The sequence below is a fragment of the Poecilia reticulata genome, linkage group LG11 (genome assembly GCF_000633615.1).
Source record: "Poecilia reticulata strain Guanapo linkage group LG11, Guppy_female_1.0+MT, whole genome shotgun sequence".
NCBI lineage: Eukaryota > Metazoa > Chordata > Actinopteri > Cyprinodontiformes > Poeciliidae > Poecilia > Poecilia reticulata.
The window spans coordinates 6673086-6691455 of NC_024341.1; the positions used below are offsets into that span (position 1 = coordinate 6673086).

Below are 18370 nucleotides of genomic sequence, written 5' to 3' on the forward strand. Positions count from 1 at the left end.
CAAAAAAAAAACAAAAAAAACAAGCTTTGACAAGCGAATAAGAGTGAGAGCTTTTCAGTGCCTTCACACAGAGAGAGAGAGACAGAGAGATAGAGAGAGTTGATGCCCATCAGAAGTGATGACATAATTTTGGCTTTCATTTATTTTCCCACACATCCCTGTTTGACTGGAATAGTTACTGTTTAGTTAAAAACATTAAACATGTTTTTCACTAAAAAGTTTACCTAAAAATTTAACGAACCACCCAGAAAAAGTCAGGATTCATGAGAATCACAAAACAACGAAATAAGTTCACACAGTCTATCCATTTGCCTGCTTGTTGTCGGGGGTGACATGCACAGTGATTTCAGGAATGCATAAATTAAATTTCCAAATCAACTCATCTCTGGCCTTTGACTGAGCCATTCTAACACAAATTATTTACATTGTCACGCTCCACATGTTCTGTATTTGTAGTATAGTTGGCATCAAAGCCTTTATTGACCTAAATTTGATTTGATTGGTTGATTACACTGTTGCGCTGTCTTCCACCAGAACAATGTAGGGTTGTTGGAAGGTGAACCTTGACCTCAAATCTTCAACTTGCGAACTCTGACCTGCTTCTCTCTCCCCACAGCTTGATGCTGCCATCATCACGTTTCCTTTAGTCTTCCTTAACAACAGCTTTCTTCTGCTCATTTTTCCAGAGACAGTGATGATTCTGCATTCCTGAATCATTTGAAGACACTCCTAGATTCCTGAATCACTGAAGCTCAAGGTTTCCAGACAGGAGATGTCAAATTCTTAAATATTAAATTCGATTCAAAATGCAACTGTCAATTCTAATTCATATTCTGGTAATATTCAATTCGCAAGTCAGTCCACATTTATACACAGGTACGTGCAGAGGGGGGGGGCTGGGAGTGCTTGAGCACCTGCCCCTTTTTGCTCCTTGCCCCCCAAGTGCCCTTTTTGGTCACTTTTTTTTTTTTTTTTTGTAGTATTATTTTCTAAGCCCTCTTGTGACACATAACATGTACTAAAATTATTATTATTATTATTTTTGTACAACATAATAAGCCCTCTTGTCACCTTGTTACCTTTTGCCCGTGACGCATGACGCAGTTGCCTCTCACACAGTGAGATAAGGCGGCTAACTGGAGCTCAACGTAGCGAACGTTCCAGATTACATATCAGTTTTTGGTGAAAAAAAAAAAAAAAAACGTTTTTGGTGAATAAAGTGAAGTAGACTTGCTACTTGTCAGATGACGGAAAACGTTGAAGTATCGTTTCTGCTTCAGCTCGGAGTCGCGGTTTAARCAGAGAKRTAATGAAATACMACAGACACTGACAGGCCTCTGCGTCTGCCTTTCTCTGAAGAACTACTGAGCGGGAGGAGACAGCCAGGTGAGGAGAAACTGTTCTTATCTATCGATTCAGTATTTCTATCAAACAGACATTAGGCTGTTGTTGATGTGCTATTAGCTAGCTGCTAGCTAACGACTTTGCTAGCAAAGCTAGATAACTAAAAAGCTTTTTCCCTGTATCGTTAATGATATCAGTCATTCTTTAGTATTTATTATGCAATAGGGCCACATCGCCCGTCCAAAACCGATCATCTCCATAATGGATATATGTCCGATCTTCTAATTTCCTTTGCTTCATAATGTACATTTCATTTATTCAGGCATTAGGTAAATGTATCTTGAAGGAGAATAACAATTAAATAATTGTCCAAAAAGGATATTCATTAAGAATGATAAATAACTCACCCTGAAGTACCATGATAGATATAATGAATGTAATAAAAGTGTGTCATTAATGAAGGGGAAAAAACTCAATCCAGACTTTAAGTTTAGGGTCTGGTTCACAGAGTATGAAGTTAAATTTGTTTCCCAATTATTCAATGGAAACAAAAACTAACTTCAGTTAAATAAAATTGTAATCAAAACTTTTGGAATTGTAATGATTTCTTTTTTAAAAAACAAATCGTTTTGTTTAAAAAACTTTTTAATTAAATAACTAATTTTTGTCTTGTGAAGATATAAAGTTATTTGGCAAACAAACTTTTATTTGCACACATCAGAAATCTTTTATTGCAATTTTGGGCCCTGCCCACGACTCATGTGAGAATCACAAGCAAAACTGAGTCACAAACAAAACCTTAGAATATTAAGAAAAGATTTCTGACATGCACAAATAAGTTTTGCAAAAAAAATTCACTTCATGAGACAAATGTGTGATTTAAATGTTTAAAAAAGTTTTTTAACTCAGTAGGCTTTTCTCATGGTAACATGCAATAACAATTCAATATTTGCTTTTGTTTTTTTTCGGCAGTTCCACATTAAAGTTTGATGCAGCTCTGCTTTCCTGAATGGACCGTCTTCATCTCCACTGCAGCAAACAGGCAGATCTTTTATAGTGTAATTCTGTAAAGACAAAATATGTCTGGTGGTCCAGCTCTGATTTACATATCTTGCTAAATTGCGGGTTTGAATATTGCAATACTTTCCTATAACAAAATAGACCTGCAGAAAGAAATTACTAATAAAACATCTACATATGCATAGTTGTATGCTCTATGTAAAGATTCCCCTTAGCTTTGATTGTATACGTCACAATTTTGTAATTTATCATTGTTTATTAAACTTTGAAAGCTGAGAGGCTTTGTTAATATTCTGTTCTAAAATACAGTTGGATGTGCCCCCTTTTTTTTTTGAGCTCCTGTCCCTTCAGTGGTCTCTGCACGGCCCTGTTTATGCAACTCAATCTGATGTATGTTCTTATGTGTTTAACCATTTTTCCAAAAGAAGTCCAAGGTCAGTAGCAAGATGCAGCAATAAAAATATTGTCCCAATAACAATATCTAATGTTAATATTGCTGTTATGCCCAATAATTGATATTTACTGATAAAATATTTTTCCTACCCTTTTGAAACTGAAAAAAAAAACAACTGCACGGTTGACACTGCTTCAGTTAAACATCCCACAATCCCGTGCTGCATCACCATCACATTCCCAGCACACTTCCAAAACACAAACAACAACATGGAAATAAATGTTATTAATACTTATTAATTCTACTTATGGGGCTGATATCAATGTGTAGTTGCCTGTAAATTCTGCATCCCGTGGGGGAAACATGGACAATTTTAACTGTCATTTTCCAAAATTACTTTCTGCCCAGTAACTGTTTTCATATTTTTGTAAGAAGTTTGTTTTGCAATACGATCTTCTTGTCCCTCCAACCCAACAAGACGCTGGTTAATCTGTCCTGGAGGGATTAGCTAATAAACAAAATAAAGAGTCCTGGGGGAACATGAGGAAATGTGAGGCCATAACGAACACTATCAGATCTGGAAAAAAAAAAATAAACAACAACAAAAAACTAACCTCACATTATCAGGATCAAATCTCAGTCCTGTCATGTAAAGTGGAGGGGTTATTTTAGGGCTTTCTGCTCCCATACTTCCCAGTCAACATGTATATCAAGATTTCTGTTGTTTCTTGCGACACACTTACTCTGATTTCTGGGTGAGTGGTAAAAATACTTTTGCAAGACACTGTATATGATGTCACTACTAGTCTATTTAAATTAGGATTGCAGGATTGCTTTAAGCACACTATTCAGGTTTACAGATATAGCTCGATCCTGCCCATATTCATGCATTACAGAGGACATGTTTTAAACGAGGTTTAACGTTTTAGTCACTGATCTGATCGCCTTGTCTTGAGCATTATTTTTTTTATGTCAGGTCACTGCAGAGTCCAACACAGGAAGTGCAGACAGAAAACGGTCTGATTCATAATAGTTTTAGCCACAGTCCTCCAGGAATTATTTATCGAAGAAGCCCAAGCTTTCGGATCAGCATTTATCTCCTTACAAAACGTTGTCGGAATGAGCTTACAGCTACCAGAATGCAGTTTACAGCGTGGTGCGCTGCTGGTCACCGTCATTACAAAGCGAATCTTCTTACCTGCATGGAGTCGGCGCTGATTATTTCTCCCTGAAGCCGCTTTCCGATCTCGATTGCCAGCTTGGACTTCCCGGTGCCTGTAGCTCCCAGGATCACGACTAAAGACGGGACCATCGCTCTCCGTAAGACGGACTGCACGCTTAGAGTGGAGGCCGCCATGATGTCCCCTCCTCCCGCTGCCCAGCTGACACCCTCGCGCGTGCGCAGAAGCGGGATGTGGTTTACGAGACAGCTGGGCTGCCGTTGCTATAGCGACACTGGTTAATTGGCGATTATTCGCGGCTGCCGGTGTGTTTTACATTTCATTATTCAGTGTTATCTGTTTATGGTAATTTTTGACATTTCAGTCGGTTACACTCCACTGTTAGATTTGTGACCGTTCTTTTTGTCCCTAGTTTGAATTAACAGGATGTTCACCGCCTCGAGGAAGGATTAGCGCGTGTTTGTTTATAATGCTTTTCGGGGACATTTTCGGCACAGCTGGCGTGGTTTCTATGGAAACTATCGATGCTGCTGCTGCTGCTGCTGCTGCAGTGATGAGGTCTGACGCTTGTTGCCATGGCAAAAGATGCTTGGAGGTTGCCTTGGAGACTGCTGGAAAACAAAAGTGGATCAGGAGATGGAGCTGAGTATATACAGAAAAAAAAAAAAACGCTAATAGAAAACAGCCAGTCACTGGATCAGGCACACGAATTCAAACACTTGGCTTTTGATCTTTCGGTATTGATTTTTATTTATTTATTTATTTATTTATTTATTTATTATCTAATGCCTGATTTCATCACATACAAAGACAGCAACAATACACAAAGGACTGAGCTCCCTGACTGGTTTGTAACAGTGCAATTCTAAACTTTTCTTTTGCTTTCTTATCCTCATTCTTTTCCTTTTTATTTTCTGCTAATTGAATTTTGCTTTCAGATTCTCAACCATTTAACTAGAGCAACCCCAATGTGGGAAATATCCCCCTAATCCAGCTCAGAAAACAACCTTAGTGATCAAACATAGAAACCAGACAATCAGCTAGGCCATGGAAACTGATGTGGAAACATTTTATTTTTATTTACCGCACTGGCTCATGAAATACCGAGACAAAAAAAAAGGCCTTCCCAGTTGTTGCACCAAATCCTGAGTTATGATTCCACTGGGGGAAGTGTTTTTTTTGTTTTTTTTTTGCCGTCAATGTAGAACTGAGGGATCAACCGAAAACATGATCTGAAATTCTAAAGTTCTCCACACCTACCTTGCAAGAGCTTACATGGCGAAAATGGGAGTTTGTGTTTTTCAGTCTCTCTCTAGAAAAAGTCAAGAAGTATAGATTTTGATTCCTCAAAATTCAAGATCACCCAAATTAATGCAAGTTTGCTAAAGCTGGAGGGTTGGTTCTAGGACAATTTCCTTTGCAGTCCCTTAGTTTGACCTGAAGCCGTCTTGTCTTGAAGTCGTTTGAAGGTTCGTCAAAAGTCCATTTGGTTTGCAGGTGATTGGACAAAGTATATTTCGTCAGATGACCAAAAGGGCATGAGGTGAATTGATGAGTTTGTCTGGTGTGATGATGCTGACCATCTGATGTCACTTGGTCTGAAGACTTTCAAGGTGTGTGGTCCCAATCTATTTGGTCCAAGAACCTGATTATCAGGTTAGCAGAAAATGATAATCAGGTTCCTAAGACCTGATTATTTTTGTCTGTGGCTCAATGCTTTTCCTGAAACCTCTGGATACTAAAACAGAAACCATACAACAGATCCTCTTGGGTTCCCATCCTGTTCATTTCAGAATACCACATCATTATCGGAAAGCAGAAAACGCACGGCCATTTTAAGCAATTGACAGCTGCGTTTGCATCAAATGCAAAAATATTAATCAGCGCTTGCCAAAACACAAACTTGTAGGAAAATATAATAAAAAACTAATTTTGTTTGACTTGTACAAGGAAACTCCAGAGACAGAAACATAATTAAACTATTAAGCTGAGGAAAGAAAAGAAAAAACAAACTTATAGTGACAAAGTGGTGTTTTATTTCAACAGGTTTTTTCCTCCTTTAGAATTTTAATAACAAAAATAGAAGCTTTGAGTCATCTCTGAAAAGTCAGCAAGCCCTACAGAAACTGGGATGAGTAAACTTAGACAGCTCAGGTTTTGGTTTCACTGTACAGTCAAGGATCTAAAAACAGAACATCCAACTGGATAGCCTACATACATAGAAAGGCTCCTAAAGGCATTCCATCAAATAGATGAACAAAAAAAAAAAAAAAGAAAAAAAAAAGATACAGCTGGAACTCCTGACTTCAATAAAAAGACAGTTTTTTTTTAAAACACAGATTTAAGCCAATATTTTTAACCTAAGCTGACATTCACCTTTTGGCTGATCTTCATGGCACAACAATAAATCTCAGTAAATATTTTAGTGTTTTTTTTAAATTATCATTTAGATGACCTGTATTGAAGAAAATTGCAGACATAGCCCAATTTCTGAAATTGCTACTAAAAAGAAAAAGAAAAAAAAGGCTGTAACTGCAAGGGTTTTGTTGCAACATGCAGCAGTAAATGGTACTGGGGCAATAAAAGGAGGAGAGAGGGCTGGGCGCAGGGAAAGCAGCTCAAACTTCTTCATTTCAAGCCAGTTTCAAACAAGGACTGACCAACTGCTGTTAAGGAAAATGAGAAGGGGGGTGGGGGGGGCAGGTTAGGGAAGCCTGAAAAACTAAGATGTATTGGCAAAATCATGAATTTTGACATTCCTGACCAGGTAATAAAGAACAGGGGCTTTGACCACAGCGGTTCTAGCAATTAACAATGCCAACTTTATTTTAAGACAAGTTTTAATAGTTGGGGGGTAAATTTAAAAAATATCAAGTAACCATGAGTAAATTCCCCCTTGCAAGATCCAACAGAAATCCCTTGAGACCTCAGGATAGTAAAACGGAAACCAGCCAGAAAACGGCCGTCCAGATAGCTCTGTCACTCAGAAGCTGATGTGCAAACCACAAAATGGAAAAAAAAAGAAAAAAAAGAAAAAAATTAAAAAACAAATCCAACTCCTCTAATCCAGCAGGACCAACTCAGTGTTTTTCCCCACTTTATGTAGTTCTCCTTCAGTTCAAGTGTTCATGTGAAGGCGATGGTCGATTCTGGCCTTCAGGAGCGTTTGAGCTGTGCCAACCGCTGCAGCAGCTGCAGCTGCCTGGCCTTCAGCTGCTTCCTCTCCTGAGTCTTCTGTTTCTCGGCAGCGTGGAGCTGCTGCAGGTACTCCGTAGCTCGGGTCAAGATGGCCACCTTGGGGGTCTTGGCACAGTCCACCAACCCCGGAATCTCGTCCCGTAGCAAGAGGAAGCGGGAGCGCAGGTCATTGCGACGCTTGCGCTCCAGGAAGTTGTGCGCCTTGCGCTTGTCCGTGTCCTCGCAGTCCGAGGACAGGGGGCTCGACATGTGGGAACGAGGCTTCGACGGCAAGCTCTGGTGGGATGACGAGGAGGAGGAGCTGGGTGGAGACGAAGGCGACGAGGTAGGAGAGGATGCGTTGAGGTTGGGGGACTCTGATCTCACCCCGGCTGCAGTGGAGTGAGACTTTCTCCTGTCCAAGTTCAGAGGCGCGTGGCCGTGCCGGGGCTGGTTGTGGAGAGAGTTCCTGGGAGGCTGGGTCGCAGGAGAGGGGACTCCCTGTCGGACCCTCTTCCGGGCAGGCTCGGCAGCCGCGGGGAGAGTGTCCGGGGAGGGCGCGGCGTAGTTGTGCTGCTGCTGATGGATGGAGATGTGGAAACGCTTGGTGCCGGGGTCGTGGGGGTCTGCTCGCACCGTGATGGTCACCGGTTTGCGGGTCGTGACCAGTCGACGAGGTTTATGCTGCTGCTGCTGCTGATTGTGGTCCACCGTCACCACGTCAATCTCCTCTTCATCATCATCGTTTTCGTCTTCATCATCTGAAAAGTGAATATGGTAAGTGTTAAGGGTAACAGTTTATTTGAAGGGGTGTGCATAAGACTGACATGACACAGTCATAAACATGACATAACTCCTGTCATGAACATGAAGGTCTATGAATGTTTATGACAGTTGTCATGAAGTGTCATTTGGTAAATAATGACACTTTTAATGCAAAGTTGCTCTAAAAGTTGCATTGGAAGTCCATTAAAAATGCCAACTTTGCATTAAATTATCATAATTTACAAAATAATGCAAAGTTGGCACTTTCAGTGCAACTTTTAGAGCAACTTTGCATTAAAAGTGTCATTATTTACTGAATGACACTTCATGACAACTGGCCTAAACATTCATAAAGACCTTCATGTTCATGACAGGAGTTATGTCATGTTTATGACTGTGTCATGTCAGTCTTATGCACACCCCTTCAAATAAAGTGTAACCGTGTTAAGTACATGCATAGCGCTTTATCAAGCAGGCAAGTCTTGCTCAAGAATGCAATGACGTTGGCGGATGTAGCGGGAATCGAACAGCCACCGCCGCCACCATCATCCCAAAAGGGATACATAAATGTGATCAGACAAAAGAGCAACACCAAATGAAGGAAGAAAAAACACCACATTCTCTCTGGACGGTATCATCCAGTTAACCTTTAATGTAAAAATGAAACAAAAGCCCTGGAAACTATGACATGCATCATGACACACACACTTAGAGAACAGACACACACTCTGAGCCAGCAGTACTCCTTTAAACCAGCCCCCTCAGTAGGAATTCCCTCACTTCATTCATGTGTTGAGAGTGAGGACGAGGCAGGAAGGAGAGACATGGGGGGGGGGGGGGGAGTTTAAGCTTGTTAAAACAAGCTGGCCAATGTTCAACTAGGAATGGCTTGAGAAAAAGTTTCCCACAATGTTTCCTCAAGTAGAAAGAAAACATTAAATTCTTATCAACTGGATTCTCACTAACTTATTCTCATGAGAATCAATCCCCCCCCCCAAAAAAAAAGAAGAGAAAAGAAAGCGTCAAGATCCGATTTTTTTCCCCTCAGAGTAACCCTGCAATGGACCCTTCCCTACGTCTGCCCATCCACCTTCACGAAGCAGATAAGATTCTGCAGAATGCGGCGAGGCACACCTCCAGCTTCCTCCAGGGGAATTCCACGGGGCGAGCCGACCTCCTAAAAGGCTAATCCTGCTCTATTCAAGGCCCTGGCTGGCTCGAATCGCACACGCAGACAATTGTAGCTGCAGCCTGTTGGAGCACAGGAATGCAGCAACAGGCTCCCTTTGTGACATTCCACACACCATTACGCGCAGTCCAGACCCCAACAGATCACATGGCAGCCTGCATACCAAACCCAGTCATATGGGCTCCAACCGGGGCGGAAGAGTAGGAGGGGATCTTTGGGAAGAAGCAAGGTTTGAATGAAGCCGGGTCGCTTCTTAGCACCGAGAGGGTTTTAGAAGTTTTGACTTCAAAATGACTGATGTTTTATTTGTTATACCGTCACAGAGCAATTGCTGGAGGGCGTCTCAAGTTGCATGGAGTGCAGAAACTGCCGGTCAGCTGGCTAAACTACTTCTACACTTCTCCCCTTGCTTACAAGATGAACGAGTTGGCTTGTTTGGAAACATTTCCGATAAACGAAAGCCATTCATCGCCCTTACTGTTAGCAAGTCAAGAGTTTGTGTCTCTAAACAGATTTTAATTATTCCACACAGTGAAATACTTGGAAACTACCACTAGACAAAGTGTTATAAGATGCACCGCTCAACTGGATTGAGATCAGAATCGGATGATTTTCCATCAGCAGGTCAAATACTTGAAATTAAAATCTGTTTTATCCCTTTACTAACTGCATCAAATCTAATAACTTTTATAATTTCATGTCACTATAGTGACATGAAATCTGTGTCACTATAGTGACATGAAATTAGGTCACTAATTACATTAGTGACATGTAATTAATAACTAATTACATGTCACTAATGTAACTTAGTGATAATTTACAAAATTATAGTGAATTATATTGACATTATCACTACGGTGATAATTATAAAATTAAAAAAATTAAAAAATGTAAAAAGTAAAAAAATTTATAAACGAATCGACAACTTACACATTGACATGCTTTTTGGGGTTAAATAATAAAAAAATTGGGTTAAATAAAGAAAAAAAATCTAATAAAAAGTCAGACCCATGTTTTGATGAATGGAAAAATGATGATCTTGCATTTAATTTTGCATTAAAAAGTACATGCTTTATAAAAAACCTATTAAACAGAGTTCAGCTTTTATTATAATCAGACCTTAAAAGAATCCAGAAATTGGTACCAGTCAGAAGCCCCATCAGTGCATCTACAAGTTAATAATTTTTTTTAATTAAAACTCTGTGTCAAAATAAAGACTGATACTGTGATGTAATAATCAATGCATTATATAATCCGAGGAGTTCATGTTGCAGGTTTTGTTTTAAATTTAAACACTGTCAAAGTTAACTTGCATCTAGAACGTCAAACAAGCTCATGCCAAGGCACACATGGCCTTTCTCTTCCCTCCTTTTTAGTAGCATAAAGTTCAACTGAAAGGCACTTGCTGCAAGAAGTCAGGAGAAAACTGAGCCAAACAGAAGTTGGGAAGACATTACTGCCATAAGTCAGAGTGGAGGAGCAGCGGGGAGAGGGAGCAGCTGGTCTGCTGGACTCCTGCCAAGCAGCAGATGTTTCAATGGGTGTGTCACTCTTGGCTTCAAGCATGTGTTGCATGCACCAAGGTGCAATGCAGTCAGGAGGAGCCCTGCCAACTACTGCTGACACACAACTCTCACATCTCAGACTCATTCGACATCTTAAGCTAAAATCTTTAAAATCACACAGAGTTGACGGGAGAAACATAAAATAACTACTTTCGTTTGTAACACAGTTGCTTGGTGAATAAACGAGCTACTGACCTGAGGAGTCTGTGTGCGACTCTGAACCGGACGACACCTTTCTCTTGCACCCTCCGGGAAGCGGGAAAGTGAGCACGGCAGCCGGGTCCACGCAGTCCGCAGCCAGGCCACCCGCAAACCACGTGTCGGCGAGGGCACTCTGGGCTTTCCACGGAGACAAAACGCTGCCTCCGGCGCCGAGCCGAGGACGCTCCCCTACCACTCTCTCCAGCTGCTGTCCGGCAGAGAAGCAGCTCCACATGCAGTCCTGGATGATGATGGAGCTCAGGTTGCCGAAGGAGTCGCCACTGGTCGCGAGCTTGTAGGGCAGCTCCTGCGCGTGCTGCTGCTGCTGCTGATTATGCTCGTCGTCCTGCCCCAAGTACTGAGAAACCCACTCCAGCTTGTCACCGAGACCGACCTTGCCCGACCCTTCCGCGGGCAGCCGCATGGGGGACATGGGCGGGGTCGGAACCAGCTCGAATTTCTTCCATATGTCCTCGCTGGGCGCCGTGGACATGAAGAAGTCCTCGTCCGGATCGTGGTCGTCGTAAAAGTAGTGCTGGTAGTGGTCCATTTCCCAGTTTTCATAACGAGGCGCGGCGGAGCTAATGCCCGGCATTGGAGGCAGACAGGCGGGGTGAGGTGAGGGGGGCTGGAGGGGGCGTGAATCACTCAGTCTGTGGAGATACACAAGCTGAATCAGAGATGTGTTCATTTATACAATCATAGAAAAATAACATTTTTAAAAATATATATACATTTTAGCTCCAAGAAACCCATTTTTAAAAATAATTGTAGTATTAAAAATATTATTTTTTTCCCCTCTTGCACTCAAGGTAGGCAGAATGAATAAATAATAGTTTTACATTAATTTCCCTATTAAAAACATATCAGTTTGAGTTTTAAAAAAAATACCGACTGATTTTGTTCAGCCTCCTTCTGGGGCATCATTTGGGTGAAAATGTGATTGAAAGTCATCAAGTTCCAACCTACAACTACAAGTTTCGCAAAAGTGCCTTAGTTACATAACAGAGCTCCACCAGTTCCCTGTCACAGAGCAGCAACAGGGAGAGGGGGGTCAGTCGGTTCAGCATAAAATAGACTGATTAGGTTAGATTTAAATAGATTAAGCGGCTGGAGTAAAGGTAGGAGTCTCGGCTGCCTGCTGGAGGAAACCTGGTGAGAGCAGGCGGCCGTATGTAAAGTAGTTTATCTGGCTCCTCCTCGGCGATAACGCTTATCAAGCTCCAAGAATGCACAGCTGCGGCTGAGGAGCGCACCCATCACTTAATTAGGCGGCGCGGAGGAAGCTGCTCAAGCCTCAAACTTTAAATCACCGCCAACGGAACCGTCCGTGCACGCGTTTGTGTCGGCTGTACAAGAAGCGCACGTGCGGACCGGAACCAACTGAATAAAAGAGTTTGTTTACCTGCGGCTGCGAGAGGATGACCTGTCCGCGTCTTCACTGATCCGCTGTGCGTAAAATTAAAGAGCCCAAAAGCCCGCAGCGACGACAGCCTTCCTTCCCCTCCTTCGCCCCGTTCCGTTGGACTCCAGCTCCCCCGCTTCGAAGCGCTCAGCGTCCCGCTGTTTCCTGTCTGCTCCTGGAGGGTAGGAACCCCCTCGGCGACGGTCCGCTCGGTTCGCGCTCCCACCCCTCGAGTGGCCCGGCTGCGGTCACTTTCTTCGCAGGACTGCTGCACTAATGTGATCCAGAGCGAGGGAGGTGAGGCGGCTGTTATGCGCGGGAGGCGGGCCCGTAGTAAGCGAAGCCACGCCTGCTGTTTAAAGGTGCAGCCCACCCAAAACACAAGGTTACATGATGCTCCTTTCATAAGACAACAGCGCTTTTGCAATCTTTTTTTGTTGTTGTTGTTGAGGTCACAGTTTCAGTGGGGGGAGTCACTCTGGTCTGGTATCGTTTTCTTTTGGTCGAGAAATACGGCACAAAAAAGCTGGCTTAAGTCAAGACAAAAGCAGTTTTCAGATGTTGATTTCATTTTTAATGGAAAAAAGGGCAACGCTTCATTTGTGTGCATAAAACTGACATGAAACTGTCATAAACATGTTATAAGACCGGTCAAGAACATGAAGGAGTCTTTATGAATGTTCATGACTGTTGCCATGAAGAGTCATTTGGAAAATAATGACACTTTTGGATTAAACGTGTCATTATTTACGGAGTGGAGTGGCCTAATTAAATCTGGACTTAAAACCAATTAAAATACTGTGGTGACCTTAGGGCATACATGCTCAATAATATTCCAATATGGCTGAATTCAAGCAATTCTGCAAAGAAGAGTGGGCCAAAATGTATCCTCAGTGATGTAAAAGACCGATTCAAAGTTACCGCAAACTTCACTAGACTCAGTAGGCGATCTCTTCTTCGCAAATGTCCCGGTTGGTCTGGATAATTCATTAAATGAGGTCATAATTTAATTATATTTTACATCTGATCAGATTGTATTTGTGTAATTTTTGGGGGTAGGATTTGAACATTTAAAATTTTGCTAAAATACATTTTAGCAAAATTATAGCCAGGTTACTTTCTCAAGACGATGACTCGTTTAACGAGAAATCATTTTCCTGAAACATGCGGCAGCCGCAGTAAATCCTACAGCGAGACCACCAGGAACGAGGCAGAAAAACAGTTTGTTGTGTGCTTGGTGGTCACATCCATGCAGACATATGGCTGCAGGATCTGATGTCAGCCATCAATGCCTGTAATCAATATCAAGCTTATAATGCAAAGCTCCCCCCTCTGAGAGAGAGCCAATATGGAAGCAACACTCATCCTCATCTGTGTGTGTTTAAGGAGAGAGAGAGTACTTCTAAACAGCTGCACACACACACACACACACACACTGACAACTGCTGATGTCTGTTTTTCTTTGCCACATGAAACCGACTCCCTGGTGTCTTTCTCCAGGACGATGACTGGGACCCATCACCTCCCCTCCTGAAGACGTCCTGAAGTCCTCGTCCAACGCCCCGAAACTCCCACCTGGTCTTCCTCCCAAACCTGTCGGTTCTGTTTCCGCTTGGCCCTCATCAGAAAGACAAAAGCTGGAAAAAACAAAAGGATCTTGACCATCCGAAACTCCCCCACCCCAAGAGAGATGAGACAAAGTACCAGAAGAAACAAGCTGGTGGAAAAAGAAGCCCAGAGTTTCTCCTCTCGCAGCTTTTCATCTTCTTCCTTTTGCACTTTGAAACGCCTTATCTGCTCCCCTTCTTTTGAATTAATCATCAAAAGTGAGTAAGTGTGAGTGCCGGCTTGATTCAGATGCACAAAGACGCGTCTCCTCAGATAAAGAAAGTGATTAGGTTTAAGGCACAAAGGGGAGACGTGGGGGCAGGAGGATCGTTCCTTTTACACACATCCAATAACGCCATTAAATGCCGTCTTCTCATAGACAACATTTAACTGATGAATAAATGTGAACGTAATTTATTAAAAATGAAAGCAAACTGTAACACGGAGGTGTTGTGACGAGGCTCACTGTGGAGTTTACAGTCATTCCCTGTTGGCTCAGTGAGGCTTATTAACATCCCAGCCTGGTTCATGCTGGGTGCTCAAGTTTATTGAGACTCATATATGCAGCATATAGACGGGGTGTGGAACGGCCCTCAGAGCCATTATCGCTCCTGAGGTATCAATTAACTTACACATTTATATTCAAAAGCAATAAGAAGGATTATTAATACGCTCTGAGTGCAACAGCACAAACAGGGAAGTACACAAGCGCTGAAGGGGCTTGTTGTGTTTAATAGTTTAGATTTTTTTATTATTTTATTATTCGTTTTTAGGAAACTCCTCAAGCAGCAAATGTGAGGTTAGAATGTGGATAAAGGAGAAAATAAACTGCTGCAGAATCTGATTTTGATACGAGGGATCAGGCATGTTTTTGATGTTTAACGGCGTCACCTTAATGCAGACACTGTTCTGCTTTAAATGGGATTTCATTAATGTGACGCTAGAAGACAAATATATCTTTAAAAAAAAATTATTAAACCCTTTCTATTAATTTCAAAGTGCATTCACTTTTTATTTGTCAGTTTTCTGACTGAAAAAGAGCTTTTGGAGCCGACTCTTCTAACACAGAAGCTCTACTACTAAGACTAACAGCAGAGTATTTTTCTAACCAGCTAAATAGGTGACTGGCAGCTTTTTGCTGTCATGATCATTCTTATTTTGTCTCTCTGATAGAGACGCTCCCCCGAGTATAATGAAATCTTTTCTTCAGAGGAATTGACCTTGTGAGGCTGATGAATGAGCACACAACTTAATCTCAAAAACACATAGACTTTCAGGCCAGCTATTGGTGTTGTTTGTGAGCATAAAGTTTCTCAGATAATATATATATATATTTTTTAAACGAAGGTTTTCACTTTTTGTGTTCTCTGTCAGTGTAAAAGCATCCTGATAATTTTGACTGAAAACAACACCCGCTCTCCCCACTTGTTACCTCTACATGTTTACCCGTTAGCTGCCAGCAGCAGTGACTTGCTTTTTCTGAGTGTCTGAGCCAAGTAAACCACATATCATATGACAACATTTTGACCTCCTTTCCGACCATCACGTGCATCGTCTGAAGTTACTTTTTGTGACAGAGAGTGGCCTGACAGATGGGGCCCTTGACAGAAATAAAGTGTGTCCGTCTCTAAACACAGTCAGAGCAAGGACTGATTTTTTATCGGGTGCCGTGCTGTTAGGTCTCCCATTTCTCCTGACTCCCTCCTTCTTCTCACAGAACAAATTGACTTATAAATCTTCAGTTTATGAACTCTCATTCAAGATTATCACTCCTCTGGGAGGTTGGTCTGTGCGTTTGACTGAACTGTGCTCCCTTTGAGGACACAGGAAGTTTTGTCCTGAAGCTAAAACACAGCAGCTGGGCCTGGGTTAAAATGTTTTACAGTTGTTATCAGATCAAACTTGTGTAAAATTAATTAAACCGATACATAAACGGGAAACAGATGAACAAAACACGATAAATCAGGAGTTTGTGGGCCGTTTCGTGGCTCTGACAGATTTTTTGCGGCCCCTGACGTTCAGAGACGCATACAGGGCTGATTCAAATGAAGACTTTATTTTTTTTTAATCAGGGCAACAAATGATTAAAAATCTTTTCCCAACAAAAAATGCTGTCCAGGACACAAAGTGTTTGTCTTGAAATACGCAGGCCTTTTGTTTTCATATAGGTCTACATCTATGGAGAAAGCAGACTTTGTTGCACCCAAATCTACTATAATTTACTAAAATTGTAGTGGTTAAATTAGTATGGAGTTATTGGAGTTGTTCAGTTAAACTTGGCTAAATACAAGAAGGATTTTTAATTCAAAAATCCTCTTTTTATCGCTCAGAACTGACCAAATCCAGTTGAGACCTGAATAAATTTGAAAACTCGGTGCCTTTCTTTTAACGAGGCAAAAGCCTTTTTACAACAACAACAACAACATACTCATCCCTTTCCAACAAAAGCTGACACTACTTTATGCGTTTAATTGAAGAACTGTCTCTCAGTTTATTGTTGACAAGGGGGGAAAAAATTCATTTTTGATCTTGATGATTTTGGTCCATGTGACAAAAAGTTTGTGGTAGATTATGTAAATCCATAAAAACAACATTTCTGGGTTTGAGAAGATAAGTAAAAAAAAAACATATATATTCTTGTATTTGTTGAGCTCATTTACAGCTAAACAGACTTATTATAATGTTGTGGCGCGTCTGTATTTGCCTGTAAAAAGACAAAGCAGAAGAAGATCAGTAACAGTAAAGGACACAAGGGAGAAAACGGCAATTTCAAGACTCCCCCATCCTCCTTCACAGGCCACCGTTCCCGTAAATCCCACCCTGAGCTCCACTTTAACCTTCCAGACTGATCAATGAATATCCAGTCTGGGTCCCGCCCGTTTCTGTTTCTGTGGCGGACACGGGTTGTTCTCGCTGCAATACGTTGGAGCGGAGAGAGGAAAAGCGGCAGCTGCTGCCTACTGGATGGCGCTGACCTCCTGCTGACACGCACACGGCATGTGAGAGGATTGCCTTTCAGTCCAGATGCTCATTCCATCAAGAGCCGCAAACACACACACACACACACACACACACACACGCACACACACACACACACACACACACACACACACACACACACGCACACACACACACACACACACACACACACACACAAACATTTTACCTTCAAGAATTGTTTTCTGGCTCTCGTTTCCTCCAAAAAACGGAGCCTTTAGAGACCTTAGATAACCTGTTTTGACATCCGTATACGGGCGAGGAGGGATGGGAAATCTGGGGCACTTCAAAAAATAACGCGTAGAGCAGCACAGTAGGTCAGTCTATTGATTTGTGTCCACAGATGGAACTTTTCCTCTTTCTTCTCACTAGTGGGTATAAAAATAAATACAGAGAAATACAGTCAACACCAAATTTGGGTCATATTTGCTAGTGAAAATCTCAGCATCTAGATTGTAAAATGGATGAAAGAAATCAGTTACAGGTACATAGTTGAGGTTATGTCTTAAAAAAAACACTAATTATTCAACTTTGGGATTTGAATCAGGTGATTAAAGGCTGTCTTTCTTTATAGAGTGTATGTAAATATCTGGTTTCAACTGTTTTAGATTTTTGGTTTCTGACACTTTGCCAAAAAAAGAAATAAAAATAATAAAGTTGCCTTAAATTGCACAAGATAATTGGTGAATGTGTGTAATAAAAACTCTATCCTAAAAACAAAAAACATGTCCCCTAGGACTAGGTATTCATAAATCTTTTTGGCCTTGCTTTTGCTTTTTGGTTCATAATTAGTCAACTAAATTCTGGATAAATCAGATTTTTTTCCCTCACACCTGATAGTCCAGTAGACTGGGTTCGATTGGGGACCAAAATTGCAACATTTGTTACATTTTCGCTTTCACGCCACATTGTATAAAGCAAACCCAACTCTTTTGAAAAACCTGTTCACCCTCCTCGCCTGTGGTGGCGCTGCACCAAGAACCACTGAATGAAACAATGTAAAAAATTCTGACGGCGACAGAAGCGCAACTTCCTTCTTCACGGCACGTAAAAAAAAACTGGAGTGGCCTCAGATTTTAGCGGTTGCAGAATTTCTCTTTTGTTGTTCGCAAAAGACCAGAATCCATTTCTCCAACTAGCACTGGACTCACTCATTTGCTTTGGTTGTTTTTACCCAGAATGCCCTGCGATGTAGTCCGCTTCCTGCTTTCGGAGCACGCTCAGTCGACTGAAATATATGCCCTGAAATTAAAAAGTTCCAGCAGTTTAGAGAAAATCCTGTAATTATAGATTTTTTATTTATTTATTAATTTTTTATTTGACTGAGGAAGTGAAAGCATAAAACAGTTTCGTATCCATCTTCCTCTTGCTCCAGAGGGTGTTGTTTACTTGTGACTTTCTGTGTTCCTCGTGTTTTCCCCTACATAGCTACATATGTGGAAGGAAAAAACAAAACAGTAGCTGCGGGAAATCAATTTGGAAACTAATTGAGTCGAACGGCAGCTGAGCTACTGGTCAGAGGAA

General features: G+C 41.6%; 2 protein-coding genes and 2 long non-coding RNA genes across 6 annotated transcripts in view; 2 read left to right on the forward strand and 2 right to left on the reverse strand.

Annotated features, from left to right (window-relative positions):
- LOC103472097 (uncharacterized) overlaps positions 1-812 on the forward strand; it is a 1362-nt gene extending 550 nt beyond the window's left edge. Inside the window, exon 2 of the long non-coding RNA XR_534806.1 lies at positions 687-812. This is a non-coding gene — a long non-coding RNA (uncharacterized LOC103472097). The remainder of the gene's footprint in view (positions 1-686) is intronic.
- The window catches only part of trit1 (tRNA isopentenyltransferase 1), a 38945-nt gene extending 34771 nt beyond the window's left edge, over positions 1-4174 (reverse strand). The window contains exon 1 of one of the 3 annotated variants that reach the window (XM_008421483.2): positions 3957-4166. In XM_008421483.2, the coding sequence (XP_008419705.1) occupies positions 3957-4115 (159 nt within the window). In that variant the 5' untranslated portion in view covers positions 4116-4166. Of the gene's footprint in view, positions 1-3956 lie in introns of all 3 variants that reach the window. The other 2 variants (XM_008421482.2, XM_017307589.1) reach the window with 2 other exon arrangements.
- A 1778-nt stretch (positions 4175-5952) lies between these two features.
- On the reverse strand, positions 5953-12510 carry myclb (MYCL proto-oncogene, bHLH transcription factor b). Its single transcript, XM_008421484.2, has 3 exons — positions 12242-12510; positions 10831-11489; positions 5953-7877 (listed from the first exon to the last, which is right to left on the reverse strand). Exons 2-3 carry the CDS (start codon positions 11429-11431, stop codon positions 7096-7098), a joined length of 1383 nt encoding a protein of 460 aa, XP_008419706.1. The 5' UTR covers positions 11432-11489; positions 12242-12510; the 3' UTR covers positions 5953-7095.
- On the forward strand, positions 12451-14289 carry LOC103472100 (uncharacterized). Its single transcript, XR_534808.1, has 2 exons — positions 12451-12538; positions 13742-14289. It is a non-coding gene; the product is annotated as an uncharacterized LOC103472100 (long non-coding RNA).
- Positions 14290-18370: the final 4081 nt, after the last annotated feature.